The following is a 16,496-nucleotide window of genomic DNA, read 5'->3' as shown; positions in this document are numbered from 1 at the left end:
GAACAACATGACGATACGCTTGTCATGACCTATTGACCTTCTCAATGGAGGCCACGACAGCTCGCATCTCCACTGCCCTCTAGCCTTTCAAAGTGTGTCTGGCGATAGTACCCTAACCCTGCGCAGCGCGACGACCAGAAGTCGCACCACTACTGTCATGCAGAGCGACCAGACTTTGAGCTGTGGCTCTTCTGCGCGTCATTGCAAGAACAAACAATCATCGTTGATAAAGTATCGCAAGGGAGGCTGCCCTATGCGGCGTCAAACTGCTTACCCAAATGGCTGGTTGCTTATTGGGGGCGATCACTTGTGGCTCAGAAAGCACTCGTCGTGCTGACACACCGCGCAGCGTGGTAGGCCCGAAACCACGCTTGAATTTTGCGCCGGTCCAAGCTCGACGGCCGCCGCTTCTCAAAATACACAAAGGCCACCTCCCACTCATACAAGACATCTTGCCAGTCCGCGACAAGGTCGGATGTGATCTCGGCCGAGCGATCCAACAGCGATTGCAGGCGGGGCACCGAGATGACACGTGGCGTCGGGGCGTGCGGTAGAGTCGCAAAGACGTGGAGGGTATCGGGGTCGTTGCATTGCAGAAGGTGCGCATGGACGTCCGAGGACATGTCGGCCAAGCGTAGCCAGCCACTGCGAACACAAGGCTCTGCATTCTCAAAGCAAAGAAGAACGTCGAGATGGACCCAGAGCGTCACCACATCGATGGCCGTGACCGTCGCGACATAACCCATGCGAAGGTTTGTGTGGTATAGCGCCAGGTACCACCGCACCGAGAGAAGGTTCGGCGCTGGCGCGCCGCAGTTGGGAGCGAGGAGCAACGTCGACGGGTCCCAGGTGGACCAGACGTAGAGTGCCGGGTCCATGGCGACGAGGACGTCATCGACAGGAGCGCGGCGTATCCTTGGTGCAGAGAACGATGCCACCTTGTCGTGCTTGCCGCTGTGCTCGTCGACAAGGGTGTGAAGCACGCGCAGCTTGAAGAGCGCATCTCGCTTGCGGGGGTGCAAAAGCGCATGTTTTTCCTACCGAACATTGTGGACAAGTTGTCGGTTTTGCGGTGTCGAGGGTGTCGTACCTGGTATCGCTCGAGCTCTGCGGCCAAGCTGTCGACGCAGCTGTCGAGGAGCGACGACGGCATCGCCGACGTGGCCGCCGACTCAATGTACGCAGCTTGCACGTGCAGCGCTAGGTCGTGCAAAGGGCGCTATGGTGCAAAGTGGAGAATATTGTCATGTAGCCACCGACCATCGTACATGCAAGAGGTGGCGCAAGCGCAACGCTTCCGAGGCGTGGGCTTGCAGCGCTGTTACCATGTCGCCGAGCTCGACTGTGGGCTTGACCAATGTCGGGGACGCATAGTCCTACGCGCATGACAATTTGTACATCGATAGAAACACCAAGACACCTTGTGAAGTAATTCCTGCGCCGCTTGGACCGTCTCGACCCACGCCCGTACAGTAGGGGCGTGCGCCACCAGCGCTTTCATGCGACGATGGGTCGGCCACGTCAGCTGCATGCGCCGCCATGCGAGGAAGACAAGGACGCCCCACACACTCAGCACGACGATGGCCCATGTATGGACAAAGGTGAGGCAGAGCACCTTGACCGACGCGACCGTGAGCGCGCTTCGAACATTGTTGGCCGACAAGAACACTAGACAAATTGCGTACATAATACAACCGAAAAAAATGACGTACCCATGACCCCGTCAAACACCAGTACCAGGTTTAAAAACACCATACAATGGTTGGTCGACGAGAGGCGGTACGGGTAGTCGTAGCATTGGAAGAGGAAGCGCAGCGCCAGTAGAGCAAAGAAAAGCGTGCCTTGCAGTGGCTGGTTCTCAATGTTTGGAAACTGCGATCGCAGCAGCGTGCAAATAAGAAGAAGACTGAGCTTATAGAGACACCGATACACGGGCAGGTTGGCGTGTCGCCTCGTGTACGATGCGTACTGCGGCACGTACAAGAGATCATAGTCGTCCGAGATACCGACAAGGTAGCTCAACTCGATGGCCGAGACAATTTCTTCGTGGGCGTCTACGCCAATATACTGGATGCTGGACAAGCTCTCGCGAGTGCAAGTACCTTGGCTGCACGCGACTCCAGCGCAGTGGATCCGCCGATGTAATAGCCACGGAAAGCCGAGGAGGAATGGCAGCCCTACGACACCGCCAATCCCAACGCCCAAGGTGCTACACCACTGTGCGTGAGCTCTGGGAAATTGCGACCTTCTTTGCTGTACATGTGAAGTGGACTATGGCACGAGATCGTCGGGTCCACACTGAGCACCACGTCCGAGGCGTACGCGTCGAGAGGGTTGGGCACCACCGTGCAGTTGACGAGACGACTGAGGGCGAGCGCGATCGGAAGGTACAGGAATTGAAACAGCCCCAGTAGCCGGTTCTCGAGACGGGCGGCAAAGACGAGGAAGCGCGCGTCACCGCGAACCCGCCAGTGCCGAGCTCGCGCTTTGTAGTAGAGCACTGCTGCCCACGGCAAGAGTGCGTACACCAGTGCGTACAGCCAGTAGGACCCGCGGAGTTCGCCCCTACAACAGAGTGTTGATGGATGCGAGACGACCAAACCGGGTACCAGAGAGAGAAGGGCGGCGCCTTCATGCCCAGGCCAGCACCCGTGGAGAGGAAACTCAGCACATCGAGGTTGAACGCTGCAGTCCAGCGGGTCGACGATAGCCACGCCGACGGCCACGGCCACGACTGGGCCAGCTGCCACACAAGGCCGTAGATCTGGAGTGCATCCAGAAGCAGCCGCGCCTTCTCAGACCAGAAGCGACTCACACATCTACGATGCATTGGCACGTTGTGTCCTCATTGACCGCGTATGTACCTCTTGGGGCGCCCGAGGTACGCGAGGGCGCGCTCCGTCGCGTCGCTCTCGGTACCCCGGACGTCACGGGGCACGACGAGGTGGTCGTGCAGCTCCAACAAAAGCGGCTGCACGCGATTCCGCAACGACGCTAGCCGACGCATCCGAGTCGAATTGCCGCACCTGCGTAACTGCTTGCCCGCAATCGACCTATTTTCAACTATCCAACGCCACGGATAGATAGCTGGATAGATAGATGGATAGCTGTGACCCAAACCGACACCAGCTCGTAGGCTCAATGCTAGAACGGTCAACGCACACATCGACGACAGCGCGTGCGACTGGTGTTGTCTGTCGCAGACGTTTGGCAAAGGTGGTCGCAAGAGCAATACTACTGACATTTTCCTATGTACTCGAAGCCGGCTTAGGGTGTAAACTGAACGGTAAAGCCGCCGCCGGTCCGCCGCATGCTCTGTAAAGCGAGTTGCTTGGCAAGTTCGTCACGCCGCTTCTGGCGCTCCCGCCGCAACGCCTCGGTGGCCCGTCGACGCGTGGCCTCTTCGAGCCGGAGCCGCTCGATACTCGCGGCGTCCTGAAGGGGCGGCGGGAGGCTCTCGACTGTCATGATCGGCGGCGATGGCTTTTCGTCGTCTCGTAGTAGTGCAAATGGAGCGTACTCGATGGGGTGCCCGTTCAAATGTATGTGCAGCCACGCGGAGGCGCCAAGGCGCTCGGAGCCGCCACTTGGCAGGAGAAAGCTCACACGACTGCCGCGATTCTCCAACATGCGTAAACCGTCTCTGGGCGGCGTGTCGTCCTGTGTGGGCGCGACCCATGCGGTGACGTCGTCGTCGTCATGCAGTGCCGCGCTGTTGCCAAACGCGTCACGAAGGTCGAGAAGCAGTGTCAGCGCAACGTCGCTATTGGTCCACTCGGACAAAAGCTGCCGCGCGTTGCTGACAAACGTAAACTCATGCGACGCGCGTCCCGGTGTCATCTCGAGGGGTACCTCGCCGATGGTATGTGCGTCAGCGCCGTTCGTGATGGTGGCCACCACTGCGTACGTGCCTGCGACTTTGATGGTATGGGTGGCTGTGAATGGATGGTCGGATACCGTCACCGAGGTCGGTGTCAGCGGGTCGGACGCGCCCCAGCGCACGAGCGCTCTCGCGCTAAGGCCGTGCTCGGCCAGCAACGAATGAAATTGTAGCACAAAGTAGCAGTCTAGTGGAAGCGCCTCGGGTGCGAGAACGCGCAGCGCCATCGTCTCGCCCACGACACTCGTCGTCGGCACCGAGACCGTCAACTGGTGGGCTACTTGTCGCAACGTGTCGGCATTTGAGGCATGAACGCGTAGCGAATACGAACTGCCGCGCACCTCACTCTCGCCGCGGAGACCATTGAGACCAAGGTCGAGCGTGTACGCGCCGGGTGCTGACGGCCAGTGTAATGTCAATGGCTGCCCACCACTGGCCTTGGTCACAACGCGATTGTCGCTGTCGACGATCTGGTAGTGAACCGCGGGCTCGTCAACGTCGTCGTTCTCGTCGTCGGCGGCGGTGCATGGGACTACTCGGTTGCCAAACGCGTCGTGCAAGGTCACTTGCACCTCGACGGTGGCGCATGGCGGCTGCACGAGCGGAAAGGCCACGTCCGGTGGCCAGACCACACTGCACTGTGCCGGGCACACGCGCGCCGGTGCTACTGTCAGCGCTAGCGGATGGTCTTGAATACCGATGGCGTCCAGCGTCACATGCAAGAGGTACGACCCGGCGCGATAGCAGCGACACCGTCCGCTGTAGGTCCCGTCCATGTTGTCGTTGATTTCAACCGCCGTGTCTTGCGCGTCATCGACCTTTGAGGCCAAACCAAGGGTTGTCGCCGCATCATCTGCGTCGCACAGCGAGAGATGGCTCGTAAAGACATAGCCCCCGGTCGAGCACCGGCCACCGAGGTTATCGTACGTCGTGAGCTCAAACTTGGCCCATGCACCGGCGATGAAACGCGTCGTGTTCTTAGCCCACTGCAAGGTCGTCCGGTGCGCGACGGCCCCGCGCGCGAGCAAGATATAGTGTTTTCGCCCACATGCGAGCATTTGAATTCGTTTCTTGCCGAAGAAAGCACCGACCTTTTGCGGCCGAGGGACCATGGACGCCATGTCAAACGCTCGATCGCCCGGCAACCCCCACGTATAGACGCTGCCAGTGTCGCAAAGCGCAAAGACTTGGGCTTGACCGGCGCAGAGAAAGTCGATGGTCTCTGGAAGGTCGGGCACAAGGTGCGGGTCGCAGTAGCCGTCGCTAGACCCGTCGCCCATTTGACCAGCCAGGCCGAGCCCCCATGTAAAGATGTTGCACTTGTCTTTGGTGAGCGCCGCCGAAAACTCTTCGCCGCACACGGCGAGCGCGACAGGTGGCAGACCACTTATGGCCGTAAACGTACCGGTGTCGTTGTAGTGGCCAAGCCCGAGCTGACCGCAGCTGTTGGAGCCACAGGTAAATATGACACCAGCAGCGTCGACGAGACACGAGTGTGCGCCACCGCATGCAATGTGCCGGACGGCGCCACCGGGGAGCGGTATCCGTCGGGGCGTTGCGACGCTTCCTTCTCGCGTCGAGCCGAGGCCGAGTTGGCCGTACTGGTTAAGCCCGCAGCTTAGAACGTCGCCGGTTTCCAGCAGTAGCATGGTGTGGGCAATCCCACAGGCAACCGCGACTGCGCATGTCTCGATCGTCGGGAGACACTGCGGGCGCGACGACGAAACGTCTGGCCCGAGCCCGAGCTGGCCTTGTGCGCCAATGCCCCAGCTAAAGACTCGTCCGTCATGTAGAATGGCGACCGAGTGCCCGGCACCGCACGCGACCGCGGTCACCGGTTGTCCGACAAAGGCGGGCACCAGTTGCGGAATGAGAATCGTCGTGTCGCCACCAACGAGCCCACACTGGCCGTACCGATTGTTGCCCCAGGCGTACACCTCGTGGGCGCCGCCGATCGCTATCGTGTGCATGGCACCGCATGCTACTGCAACCATTTGGCGTCCACGGAAGGCGTCGAGCATTGTCGGCATGGCTTTGGACGTCGTCGCGCCGTGGCCGAGCTGCGCATCGTCACCGGCGCCCCAGCTAAACACGTGGCTGACACCGTCGGCCCGCGGCACATGCGACGCCATGAGCGTATCTTGCAGCGCACACACGGCAGCGTCGTCGGGCGCCAGCGCAACGGCCTTTTGGACGTACATTCGGGCGGCGCATGAGCCGCCGTCCAGGCGTGCGGCGGCTCGCGCTGCGCAGGCGTAGCCCTGCGCAGCCATGGGGCAGAGGTCGATCGCAAGAAGGGCATCGTCAAGCGCTTTCGAGGGCTGGGCAAGGGCCAAGTACGCCGCCGACCGGTGCGCATAGATGGCGCCGGCGTCAGGCGTCGACGACAGCGCGGCGGTCAGCCACGCAATCGCATCCGTATATTGGTGGGCGTGCAGCGCGGCGACGCCTTGCGCGTGCTCGACACTCTCGGCGACGACCGACGGTCCGGCGCCCATGGTTGGTGGAGTATCGCCTTTCCGGAACGACTCTGAAACCGACCATGACGACGCCGACGGCCGGTGGCGACAATGACGACAACAACAGCGTCGCGCAGCAAGAGTGCGTCCGTGTCATTGTCCGCGTGCGTCCGCGCAACGAACGCGAGCGCAAGGGCCAAACAGAGGCGGACGATGTCGTCCGAATCGGCGCCAAGCACGGCAGCGACTTGCCCAACCACGTGCAGGTCGCGAGCGCGGCCTGGGACGTCGACGTTGGGTATACGTACGACGCGGTCTTTGGGACATCGACGCGACAAGACGAGATCTACGGCTATCTCGCGTCCTCGGTCGAGCAAGTGGTGCAAGGCTTCAACTGCACCATTTTCGCGTACGGGCAAACTGGTGCGTACCGAGCGGAGCTTTGTTCAGAGTCTCAACGCTATGGTTGTAGGCACGGGCAAGACGCACACGATGATGGGCCCCGATACTGGGCCGGTCTTGGTCGACGGCAACGCAATCGCTGCGGAGGCCGGTATCATTCCGCGTGCTGTGGCGGGGCTCTTTGCCGAGCTCGCGACCATCGGCGCGAGTGGTGCCGGCGCCGTCGTGCACTGCTCGTACATGCAAATCTACAACAACCAAGTGTTTGACTTGCTTCAAGCCACCAACATGCAGGACCAAAAGCCTCTTCAAGTCCGTGAAATGATCAAGGTATTGTACACCAGCAGTTGGTCCAAGTTCAGGAGGACCATCATGAACGTAGGGCAACGCCAAACACATTTACGTCAGCGGCATCTCGGAATTTCGCGTCGGGAGCGCTCAAGATGTCTTGGATCTGCTCAAAGTGGGCGGCCAAAATCGCACGATCCGAGCGACTGGTGCTTATAACCGGACCTACGCCGTGTCCTGACACTGTGAACAGAGTGCAATGAGAAGAGCAGTCGAAGCCACGCGCTTTTGCAAGTCAACATTGAAGTCGAGTCGCGCGGGTCCGAGAGCACGACGATCATCCGTCGGGCCAAGGTACGCTGCGACTGCATTTTGATGGCTTTGCATCAACAAGGCATCGGTAGCTCAACCTCGTCGACTTGGCAGGGTCGGAAAAGGTGACCTCGTCTCTCCTCTTGCAATGACGACAATTGCGATAGTGGGACACGGACATTGCCATGTCCAACGACCGCACCCGCGAGCTCCGCAACATCAATGCGAGTCTCTCGGCGCTGGGAAATGTCATTGCGGCGCTCACCGATAAAAAAGTATATCAGATCTGTGTTGCGATCTTTGGGACCAACATTCTGCGTAGAGAACACACATTCCGTACCGCGATTCGAAGCTGACGCGGCTGCTGCAAGACTCACTCGGAGGCAACACGCGCACGATTGTGATAGCGACGATTTCGCCGTCCGAGGCCGCGATCGAAGAGACGATCTCGACGCTGCAGTTTGCCGAGCGCGCAAAGCAGATTTCGCTCAACATCCAAGTAAACGAAGTGGTCGACGACGCCATTTTGCTCGCGCGGGCGACGAAGGAGATTGCGCGCCTCCAGCACTTGCTCCGTGCACAGCCGTCGATTGAGCGCTTGGGTGCGCTCGAGGCGCAAGTCGCGTCGCTCACCGACGAGCTCAAGCAAGCCCGGCTCGAGAACGCCCAGCTCAAGCGCAAGCTACAAGCCAACAAGAGCGACGGACGCCCACCACCGTCGCTTACAAGTAGCAACAACCAAGTGCCCGAGGCAACCCCCGCACCGGAGCGACCGCTCTCACAAGCCAGCGAATCGGCGCCCGCCGACTTGCGTGCGGTCGATGAATACGACCGCCAGGCGCAGCACCAACTGAGTCAGCTCCATCGGCTCCAGGTACCAACTGTGCGAGCACGCAATGCTGCACGTCTTTTCTGGTAGAGTGAGCGGCGACAGCTGGAGGCGCAGTTGCAGTCGATGCAAGCGTCGCCGCCGCCCGTCGCACCCGAAGACGACGACGTCTGCCCTATCTGTCAGCGCTTGATCGACCACCACACGGACGACGAGCTGGATCGGTGCATCGAGCTCGAAGCGCACGCAATACCGCCCGAGCCGGTGCGACCCAAGACGTCGGGATCGACGTCGTCGTTGCCGGCGCTCCGCCGTCCGTCCAGCAAAGCGTCGTTGACACAGCGAAAAGAGTCGAGTCCGTACGCAGAAGTGCCGGGAAGTCTTTCCTCGCGCGAAAGCGCAAAGTCGCCGGGGACGCCGCCCATGATGACCAACCAGGCGCGGCCAAGCAAGCCAAAGGCCAAACACTCGATCGTCAAGCAGATGAAAGCGCGACAAAAGGCCAAGGACCGACTCGCAGCGTCGCCGTACGTTGACGTGCCGGCGGTAGCCAAGAAGCCTCTCGATGCCGCACTGAATCAAAAAGATGCCGCGCCAAAGAGCGCGCTCGCCAACGACGTGCGCGACATTGGACTCAACCTCACGGTCTACAGCTATCGGTACCATGACATTTGCGATATAGCACCCATCGGAACTGTAGGTACGACTCGTGGTACCCGTGCACGATTGTCGGGTGCGACTCGAAGCGCAAGATGCACTGCTGCCACTACGACTACGGCGACAAGCAGTGGCTCGTTCTCGCCGACAAGAAGATCGAGGTGATTGGCCGCACGACCGACTAGAAGACGCCAAAATGCACACTGTGTCCATAGTTAGTATGACTAAGTCGTTTCGCAATACCATGAGACACTTGGGACAAAGGTTAATTGCCGTAGAGCGTCTCAAACGCAGCGCCAATGTGGTGAATCACGTCTGGCGTCGTCATGCTTCGTCCTTTCTTGGCAAACGCGAGCACCGAGCTACGCACGGCGTTAGACCAGACGCGCGAATCTGGTGGCGTGGACCTCTGACGCGTCAGGAGCGCACCACCCATGGCCGCCTGTAGCATGGGGTTCACGCTTGATGACTCACCGTCGTGCTGCTTCCTAGCCCTTTTTTATAAAGAATTTCATCGACCCGACAGTACGACGTACGAGACTTGGTGCCAGGCGAGGAAGGCGCCGACGGTGCCAGCAACAACCTACACGACGCCATCTAAGGCCCTCTCCGCGTGTCGGTGGTGTACATCGCCTTGGCCTCCGCATCGCCGGGGGCTGCCTTCCAGTGTATTGGTGAACGCTACAATATATTCGACCTGAGTGCTGCCACGCCACGTAGCACGACAGACTTGACACGCCGTCCGACGCCAAATCAACCTCGCCTTTGCGAAGAATGGCCACCTGTCCAAGTCTACGCAGCACCATGATACCGGGGAGTGAGGCCAGACAGAAACGACTTTTGCGAGAGCTGCGACGGCGGAATGAGCGCGGCCAAGACCAAGTTGAGTTCCTTCAGAAGCCCCGTGGCGACGCAGAGCCGGCCATACTCGACCTACGCCATGTCGACAATTCTGTACATCATCGTTCAGACGTTGTACGATATTGGGGGTGAGCACGGCGTGGCGGTAGCCAGCAATCAAGGTCGTGTCCGCTGCGAGCATGTAGAGCGCGTCGCCATCCAAGACGATGGGCATATCGCGAGCTTTGGCGACGCCAACCACGTTTTTGACCAAGTCGAGAACGAACGGCTCGCGGCCGAGACCGGGGCCGATGACGATCGCGTCGATACGTGGCAGCACGGCTGCGATGCGTTCGATGGCATCCGGCGCATGCGTCAAGAGCGGGTGCACAATGAGCTCGGGGCTGTAGCACTTGATCGGGATCGCAGCCTCGGCCGAGCATATCACATGACAGAGGTCGACGCCCTAATATGTGTCAGCGCAATGGCTGGTATGTATCCAGACCCACGGTTTTGAGCGCCGAGATGGCCGCGTAGTAGGGGGCACCCGTGTACTCGAGCGAGCCGCCGACGATGGCCACCTTGCCTGCACGCATATCATCATCATCCGGCTGCAAGGTCGTACAAGCGTACCGTACTGTCCTTTATGGAGGTCCTTGGACAGCGCGGGGATCGCTTGGCGGATCGATGCCACAAGCTGCTGCGTCATGCTGGACGATCGTCGAATTAGCGGGCAGTTGCAAACCTCTCAAAGTCGATAGGAACGCAATGCGACGCGGGCCATGGCGGCGTCGGGCGCTCAGAGTTCAGCGACGGACGCGGAAACGGACGAGATTCCCGAGGGCGTCAAGCACGTCGAGGCTGCCACGTATGAGATGCCGAGACGGTGCGCGTCGTATGCATTCTCGCAGGTTACGAGATTCCCGGGCGACTGGCCCCAAACCTCGTGGAATCCGCGCGATCTTTATGCATTGTGACGGGTTTTTCATAAAGACACGGGCACCAATTCCACCCACGCTCGCGCCGTTGAAGCCACCTTGGCTGCTGGTACAGGAAGTGGCGCACGACGCACGGTCGCACGCGGTTCGAATTCTTCCGTCCCTATAATATCATCATCATCCTGTATCGAGATTGCCCTTGTCCACAACCTTGGCTACTCGGCTAGAATAATACCGTGTACTCGCGCGTCGTTGTTGGCGGCGGCTGCCGATCCAACGTCGTCGCACCGTAACCGTGGCAAGCTACCATCGCAAGCAGCTTGCCATCGCGACTGCCTAGCAGAAGCGAACGACGGCGCCGAATGCGTCGAATGCGCCAAAGAGCTACAGTCGTTCGCGATCGAACTCGAATGCCAACTGATGCCCAGCGACGGCTGATGCGCCGACGTCCGCGGTCGTCGGCGCCGACCAGCAGGCATCGGCGCACATTTTTGGCGTCGGCGAAAATGATCGGAACGCGTAATTTTCAAACACCTTGCACTTTGTATGGACGTTACAGCGGCCGCGCGATCCAGTGTATTAGTAACGACTGTCACAATGGAGCGGTGGACCGGCTCCGAGCGGCTAATCGCACGCCGCTTTCGGGCCAGCGCTCTCTGGCCTGCACTGGGTATCGGAAGAGTATGATGGTGCCAGCGCCGTCGATCCCACGTCGGTACGGCACCGCCGTGTCCATGCTGCAGCTGCGTGCGCGTGTGCCCCCCAAGTTGGGTGTTTCTAGCCCGAGCCGGCTGGCGTCAGCAAAATCAAGTTTGAGAGGTTTGGACCGTTTTTCTGATAGGCGCAAAAAAATTCCAGCCGAACGCTCCAATTAATAAAAAGAAGCCGCGTTCGACGACCGTTGAAATACAAACAGCGAAGTATTTTAAAACGAGCGGGCGATTTTTAAAAACAGTGCGGAATATTAAAAAGAACAAATCTTGCGCGAATGGTCGCATCCAGCACCGAGTTTTGGTTTTGCCTCCGCCTGCGCAATCGCCGACCCGGTCCATGCGACTGCTCCTCCTAACGTCTGCGCTCGTCGCCATGGCCTCGGCCGCCGATACGTCGGCGAGCCTCCTGCCGTACAACGCCCAGGCCGAGAGCGGCTCGTGCCGCATCACGTCGCCGTCGGGCTCGAAGAGCACCAAGTATGCCTCCATTCCTGGCAAGGTCATGGCCACCTGCGGCCGCTGCGTCCAAGTGACGTGCAAAGATGCCAACTGCAACGCCGGCAGCTCGGTGGTTGCCTACATTGTCGACACGTCGGCGTCGACCAACATTGGCCTCTCGCCCGGCGCGATGCAGGCGCTGACGGCCAACACGGTCAACAATCCGCTTTCCGTCACGTACAAGCTCGTGACGTGCCCGACCGAGTTTGTGCCGGGCAACATTCAAGTGTGCACACAAGAAGGCGCGGGCAACTCGTACCTCCCGCTGCAGTTTACCGACTCGTACCGCGTCGTCACGGGCGCGTCGATCAATGGCGTGGCCATGTCGCCCTCGGACGCTGGCTTTTTCTACATTGACAAAACGAGCCGAAGCGACTTTAACAACATCCCAATCACGCTTTCGTCGGGCGCGGTGACCGTCTCGGGCACGGTCTCGTTCCCGGCGTCGGCGTCGTCGACACGGACGTGCGTCGACTTTGGCGCCCAGTTTTCAGTGCCCACCGACAGCGCCGGGTCGAGCGCAGACCCGGTCGACCCGTCCAAGCCGGGTACCTCGGGCTCGGGCTCGAGCTCGTCGTCGCTGGTGGTGCCGATCGTGTGTGGTGTGGCCGGTCTCCTCGTCGTCATCGGTATCGTCGTGTGTGTGATTCGCCGTCGCCGCGCCAAGGAGGACGATGAAATGGACAATTACGAAAATGGCCTTGGCACGGACCACTCGGTCGTGCACAAGGACCACGGTCCGGTCAAGAAGGACCCGACGCCGCCGCCGCCGCCGCAAGGACCCGTCGTGCCGCCCTCGACGACCAACGATTTTCCCGCGTCGACGACCGCGGCCTATGCGCGCATGGACTCAGACCCGCCGGCCCCTAAGACCTCGCTGTACACGCCGACGCCCACCTACACGCCGACGCCCACCTACCCACCGGTCCAAGCACCGGTGCAGTCGCCGCAGCCTCTCTACTCGGCGCCGTCGCCGGCGTACGTGGCCCCCTCGCAGCCCACGTACGTCGCTGCCCCGGCGTTTGTGCCGCCGCCGCAGCAAGCGTTCACCGCGCCGGTCGTTCCGGAGCGCCAGCCGTCGCTGCACTCCAAGGCGGCGACGCGCGCGTCCCAGACAGCGGTCACGTCGCCGGGTCCGCAGTCGTACTCGGAGATGTTCAACGACCGCGGCACGTACGTCCGGCCGAGCGCCCGCGACGAGCGCAAGAGCTTTGACATCGACGAGGAGCGCGACGACGATGCGCCGGTGCCGCCGACCAACCCGCATTTCGACCCGAACGTGCTCACGTCGCCCGAGAGCTACGTGCGGGCGACGCAGATGCCGCGGAATGTGCGTCCGCAGGCGCCGACGTTCAACGCGCCGGAGCGTCCGTCGATGCACGAGATGCGCCAGACGTCGTCGTCGTCGGGGGCGGGCTACTCGCGGGACTCGCTCAACTTGCTCGACTATTCGCGCAACAAGAAGCAGGGGTCGTCGGCAGTCCAATTTTAGGCTTTTGTTGTGTGTTGTTAGACCCCCATTTTTATCTCTCCATGTTGCTTCTTCTATAAGTCTGACGACAGACCGAATGGCAACATACTTTTTCCACGCAATTTACGCCTATAATACCAAGCCAGCTCGGCTGGAATAAGCGAGCACTAAGATTGTTTACGAGCATAGGCGATTAACACACAATGTCGTCACGAGGGAGAATCGTCGTCGCGCTGAGGTCGCCGTCGCCGAGGTACGCGAGCCGCTGGTGCATCGACGCGCGGGTCACGACGCCTTGGAGAACGCCAAATTTGGTCACAAAGAGCTTGCTGCACTTGAGCATCTCAAACACTAGGTGGATCGTCTCGAGCGGCGTGTCTTCGTCGATCTTGAGCACATTGCCGCTGACTTCAAGCGCCGAAGCAAGCTCCACTGGGTGGGTGGTTGTCGACAGGTCAGGCGACGACGCCACCAACGCCTCGAGCTCGTCGCGGCTCACGCAGCCCGCAAAGAGGCGCCCGTCGTGGACGATGGGGACACTTGAGCGTGGGTGGGTGGCCAAAAACTCGGCGATTGCAGCGATCGACGTGCTGTTGAGCAGACACGGGACGTCGTTCATCATGACATCCCGCGCGACGATGCGCTCGGTGCGGAGTTCGTTGCAGCGCAGCATTGGAAGGTACGGCAGTCCCTTGGAAATGATGGCACTAGATTACCAAAATATTGAGATTGCATTTTGAGATTGCAGTTTGAAAGTGCAATGTCGAGATTGCAGTTTGAGATTGCAGTTTGAGATTGCAGTTTGAGATGGCAGTGGGAATGAGGATAGATACCTGTCGTAAATCGAGACGCTCAGCCCTTTGCTCAAGCCGCACGAGACGAGGACAGCGAGGAAGAGGGGTGTAAAGTAGATAAACTGCCCCGTGAGCTCGAGCGCAATCACTAGCAATATGCTTCAACCAGCAAAACACGTGCGACCGACCGTACCAGCCACCGAGATGGTTTGCGTCGACGCGGCAACGAGCGATGCGCCGCCGACGAGCGCGTACCCACCGGGCACCACCGGGATACTCGGAAACCAGTCGACGAGGACCTCGCCATAGAGCCGTCCAAACGCCGCGCCGGCCGAGAAGAGCGGGATAAAGTCGCCCGACGGTACTGGCAGCGCCACCGAGAGCATCGTGATGAGAATACGGGCAACAAAGTACATCTACACAACCATAAGTACGCAACATTTCTGATGGAGCGCGATACTGCAAGCGGACCGAGCGCGTAGTCCCCGTAATACCACACGGACGGCAGCTTCTCGGGGCTTGTGAGAGCACCGAGGGCGTCCGAGATGCCAAGACCCAGAAAGCGACCAGGGCAGTACACGATGATCGAAACCAACATGGCAACCAGTGATCCCCACAGCAGCGGCCACGCCTTGTTGAGCGGCGCAAAGCGCAGCCGCACGTACGCAGCGCCGTGGACGTACGCGGCCCCAGCGAGGCCCATGCAGAGCCCGAGAGACGCAAAGGCGACGAGCTCGCGCTGCTGAAACGACGTGTCGAGGTACGTTGTGGGGTAGAGCGCTTGGAACGAGTGCATTCCGGCGGGTTGGCCACGCGTGATGTAGTCGAGCACTTGCTTGGTGATGGCGCCGCTGACGGCAGCCACAAATGCTCGCCAGTAGTTCTACCCACGGCACATTGTCAGCGCGAGCATCCGGAACGTAGTTGATGAGCGTACAGTGAGCAGGAAGAAGGAGCTCGTGACTTCGATGGAGAAGAGGACGCCGCCGATCGGGGCGCCAAAGGTTGAGGCGACGCCGACAGCGCATGCGGCGTTGTACATGTGGCGGTGCAGCGACTTGTTGCGGTAGAGGCGTTCAAAGACTCCAAGGTGCTTCATAAACTGGTGCGACAGAATGCACGCTGTGTGCACAAACGGCCCTTCCTTCCCGACCGAGAGACCGCTAGCTTGCGCCGTCGCGAGGCCGAGCGACTTGGAGAAGAGCGTGCGACTGCGCAGGTACCGACCGGGATCCTGGCACGAGTCGGCCGATAAAATGGTCTTCATCTCGGGGATGCCTGAGCCCGCTACACGTCCCAGAATGCAACTCACAGATTCATTGGCACGGAAGCGTACCGGCCATCGGATCGACAAAGCGCGTCCAGCCGACTGAGACGCTAGCAAAGGCAGCGCTCCACACGAGCGTCGCTGCCAGCGGGATGCCCCAGGCGTTGGCCGGCGTTGCGGGCGCAGCGTGCACGATGGCCGCGACAAACCGCGTCTGGAGCCACTTGAGGCCGACGATGGCCTCGTTGATGCCATAGTCGAGCACCGAGACTAGCATCGTTTCCGTGATGCTGCATGAAGACGACACGAAGAAGGCGACGTACCCGAGGCGCCGAGCAGCACAAGGAAGAGAACGGTCTTGCCTTCCTTTTGCACAAGCGCAACGACGCTGCTGATGGAGAAGCGCGCCGAGTGGTGGCCAAAGATGTTTTCCCAGTTGTGCATGTAGCGCTTCTTGGGCGGCCGCTTGGCGGGCGGCTCGTCCACGAGCGGGCCGTACGCGCTGCTCGGCGTCACAAGCGGCAACGACGGTCGTCGCATTAGAAAATGGAACCGATGGAAAGAGCTGGAAATAGCCCGTCGTTTCTATGAGCAACTTGACGGAGATTAGGGCTGTGAACATTTTTACCATACCAGGGAATGTACCACAACTCCCGAGACGCCGTTTGGTGCGGTGTGGGTGCTGTCGCCGCATGCCAATGGGCCATCGCCGTCGAGTGGGCTCGCAGTCATGGCTTTGTAACGGAGGTGCTTGACGTGGACACAAGTGCGCCGGTCAATAATTACTTCTCGTGGCGCCACTGGGTCGTACCAAGGCCGGTGCGGCGAGAGCAGTCGCTTCTTGATCACGAGCTTTGGGCCAAAGAAGTGGGTACGGCAAGCTCCAGTTACGTCACCTCGTTTGGTCGCTTCGGACGCATGCGCGCTGGCGAAGATTTCCAACGTGGTGACGTTCGCATCGGCGCTTGTCGGCGAGTCTCATAGAAGCCCCGCGCCGTCAGCCACTAGCCTCAACTTGCCGTACGATCTCCAGGTACGAGCAACCCCCGATCAAGTGTCGAGCTACAGATCGAGTCTTCGAATCCGAAAGAGAGCGATTGGGTCCACGAGGTGCAGGACCGAGGTTGCTCCACAATTAGAGCTCTATT

General features: G+C 60.2%; 6 protein-coding genes across 7 annotated transcripts; 2 read left to right on the top strand and 4 right to left on the bottom strand.

Moving 5' to 3' along the window:
* Positions 1–201: 201 nt before the first annotated feature.
* Positions 202–3,022, bottom strand: SDRG_01040 (hypothetical protein). Its single transcript, XM_008606549.1, has 9 exons — positions 2,865–3,022; positions 2,610–2,819; positions 2,260–2,565; positions 2,103–2,209; positions 1,713–2,054; positions 1,421–1,668; positions 1,269–1,376; positions 1,091–1,219; positions 202–1,037 (listed from the first exon to the last, which is right to left on the bottom strand). Exons 1-9 carry the CDS (start codon positions 3,005–3,007, stop codon positions 315–317), a joined length of 2,316 nt encoding a protein of 771 aa, XP_008604771.1. The 5' UTR covers positions 3,008–3,022; the 3' UTR covers positions 202–314.
* A 188-nt stretch (positions 3,023–3,210) lies between these two features.
* SDRG_01039 (hypothetical protein) lies at positions 3,211–6,402 on the bottom strand. Its single transcript, XM_008606548.1, has one exon. It carries the CDS (start codon positions 6,376–6,378, stop codon positions 3,268–3,270), a length of 3,111 nt encoding a protein of 1,036 aa, XP_008604770.1. The 5' UTR covers positions 6,379–6,402; the 3' UTR covers positions 3,211–3,267.
* A 2-nt stretch (positions 6,403–6,404) lies between these two features.
* SDRG_01038 (hypothetical protein) lies at positions 6,405–9,125 on the top strand. The gene is made up of 9 exons (XM_008606547.1): positions 6,405–6,762; positions 6,812–7,071; positions 7,124–7,238; positions 7,283–7,383; positions 7,434–7,466; positions 7,509–7,616; positions 7,664–8,215; positions 8,261–8,829; positions 8,871–9,125. The coding sequence occupies exons 1-9, from the start codon at positions 6,423–6,425 to the stop codon at positions 9,010–9,012; spliced, it is 2,220 nt and encodes a 739-aa protein (XP_008604769.1). The 5' UTR covers positions 6,405–6,422; the 3' UTR covers positions 9,013–9,125.
* Positions 8,996–11,099, bottom strand: SDRG_01037. 2 transcript variants are annotated; one of them, XM_008606546.1, is made up of 10 exons: positions 10,816–11,099; positions 10,301–10,768; positions 10,177–10,253; positions 9,807–10,133; positions 9,666–9,760; positions 9,558–9,619; positions 9,456–9,508; positions 9,364–9,410; positions 9,235–9,315; positions 8,996–9,189 (listed from the first exon to the last, which is right to left on the bottom strand). In XM_008606546.1, the coding sequence occupies exons 2-10, from the start codon at positions 10,374–10,376 to the stop codon at positions 9,093–9,095; spliced, it is 915 nt and encodes a 304-aa protein (XP_008604768.1). In that variant the 5' UTR covers positions 10,377–10,768; positions 10,816–11,099; the 3' UTR covers positions 8,996–9,092. The 2 variants fall into 2 exon arrangements, with proteins under 2 accessions (XP_008604768.1, XP_008604767.1); XM_008606545.1 differs by having other exon boundaries at positions 9,364–9,508.
* A 521-nt stretch (positions 11,100–11,620) lies between these two features.
* On the top strand, positions 11,621–13,459 carry SDRG_01036 (hypothetical protein). The gene has a single exon (XM_008606544.1). It carries the CDS (start codon positions 11,656–11,658, stop codon positions 13,306–13,308), a length of 1,653 nt encoding a protein of 550 aa, XP_008604766.1. The 5' UTR covers positions 11,621–11,655; the 3' UTR covers positions 13,309–13,459.
* SDRG_01035 (hypothetical protein) lies at positions 13,403–15,888 on the bottom strand (the record flags this gene model as incomplete). The annotated part of the gene is made up of 7 exons (XM_008606543.1): positions 13,403–13,994; positions 14,121–14,229; positions 14,275–14,497; positions 14,542–14,964; positions 15,019–15,368; positions 15,418–15,618; positions 15,672–15,888. 7 exons carry the CDS (start codon positions 15,886–15,888, stop codon positions 13,481–13,483), a joined length of 2,037 nt encoding a protein of 678 aa, XP_008604765.1. The 3' UTR covers positions 13,403–13,480.
* Positions 15,889–16,496: the final 608 nt, after the last annotated feature.

The sequence above is a fragment of the Saprolegnia diclina genome, assembly GCF_000281045.1.
Source record: "Saprolegnia diclina VS20 unplaced genomic scaffold supercont1.2, whole genome shotgun sequence".
In the NCBI taxonomy this organism is placed as follows: Eukaryota; Oomycota; class Saprolegniomycetes; order Saprolegniales; family Saprolegniaceae; genus Saprolegnia; species Saprolegnia diclina.
Note: the sequence above shows the minus strand (reverse complement) of the source record. Positions and strands in the feature narration are given on the sequence as shown.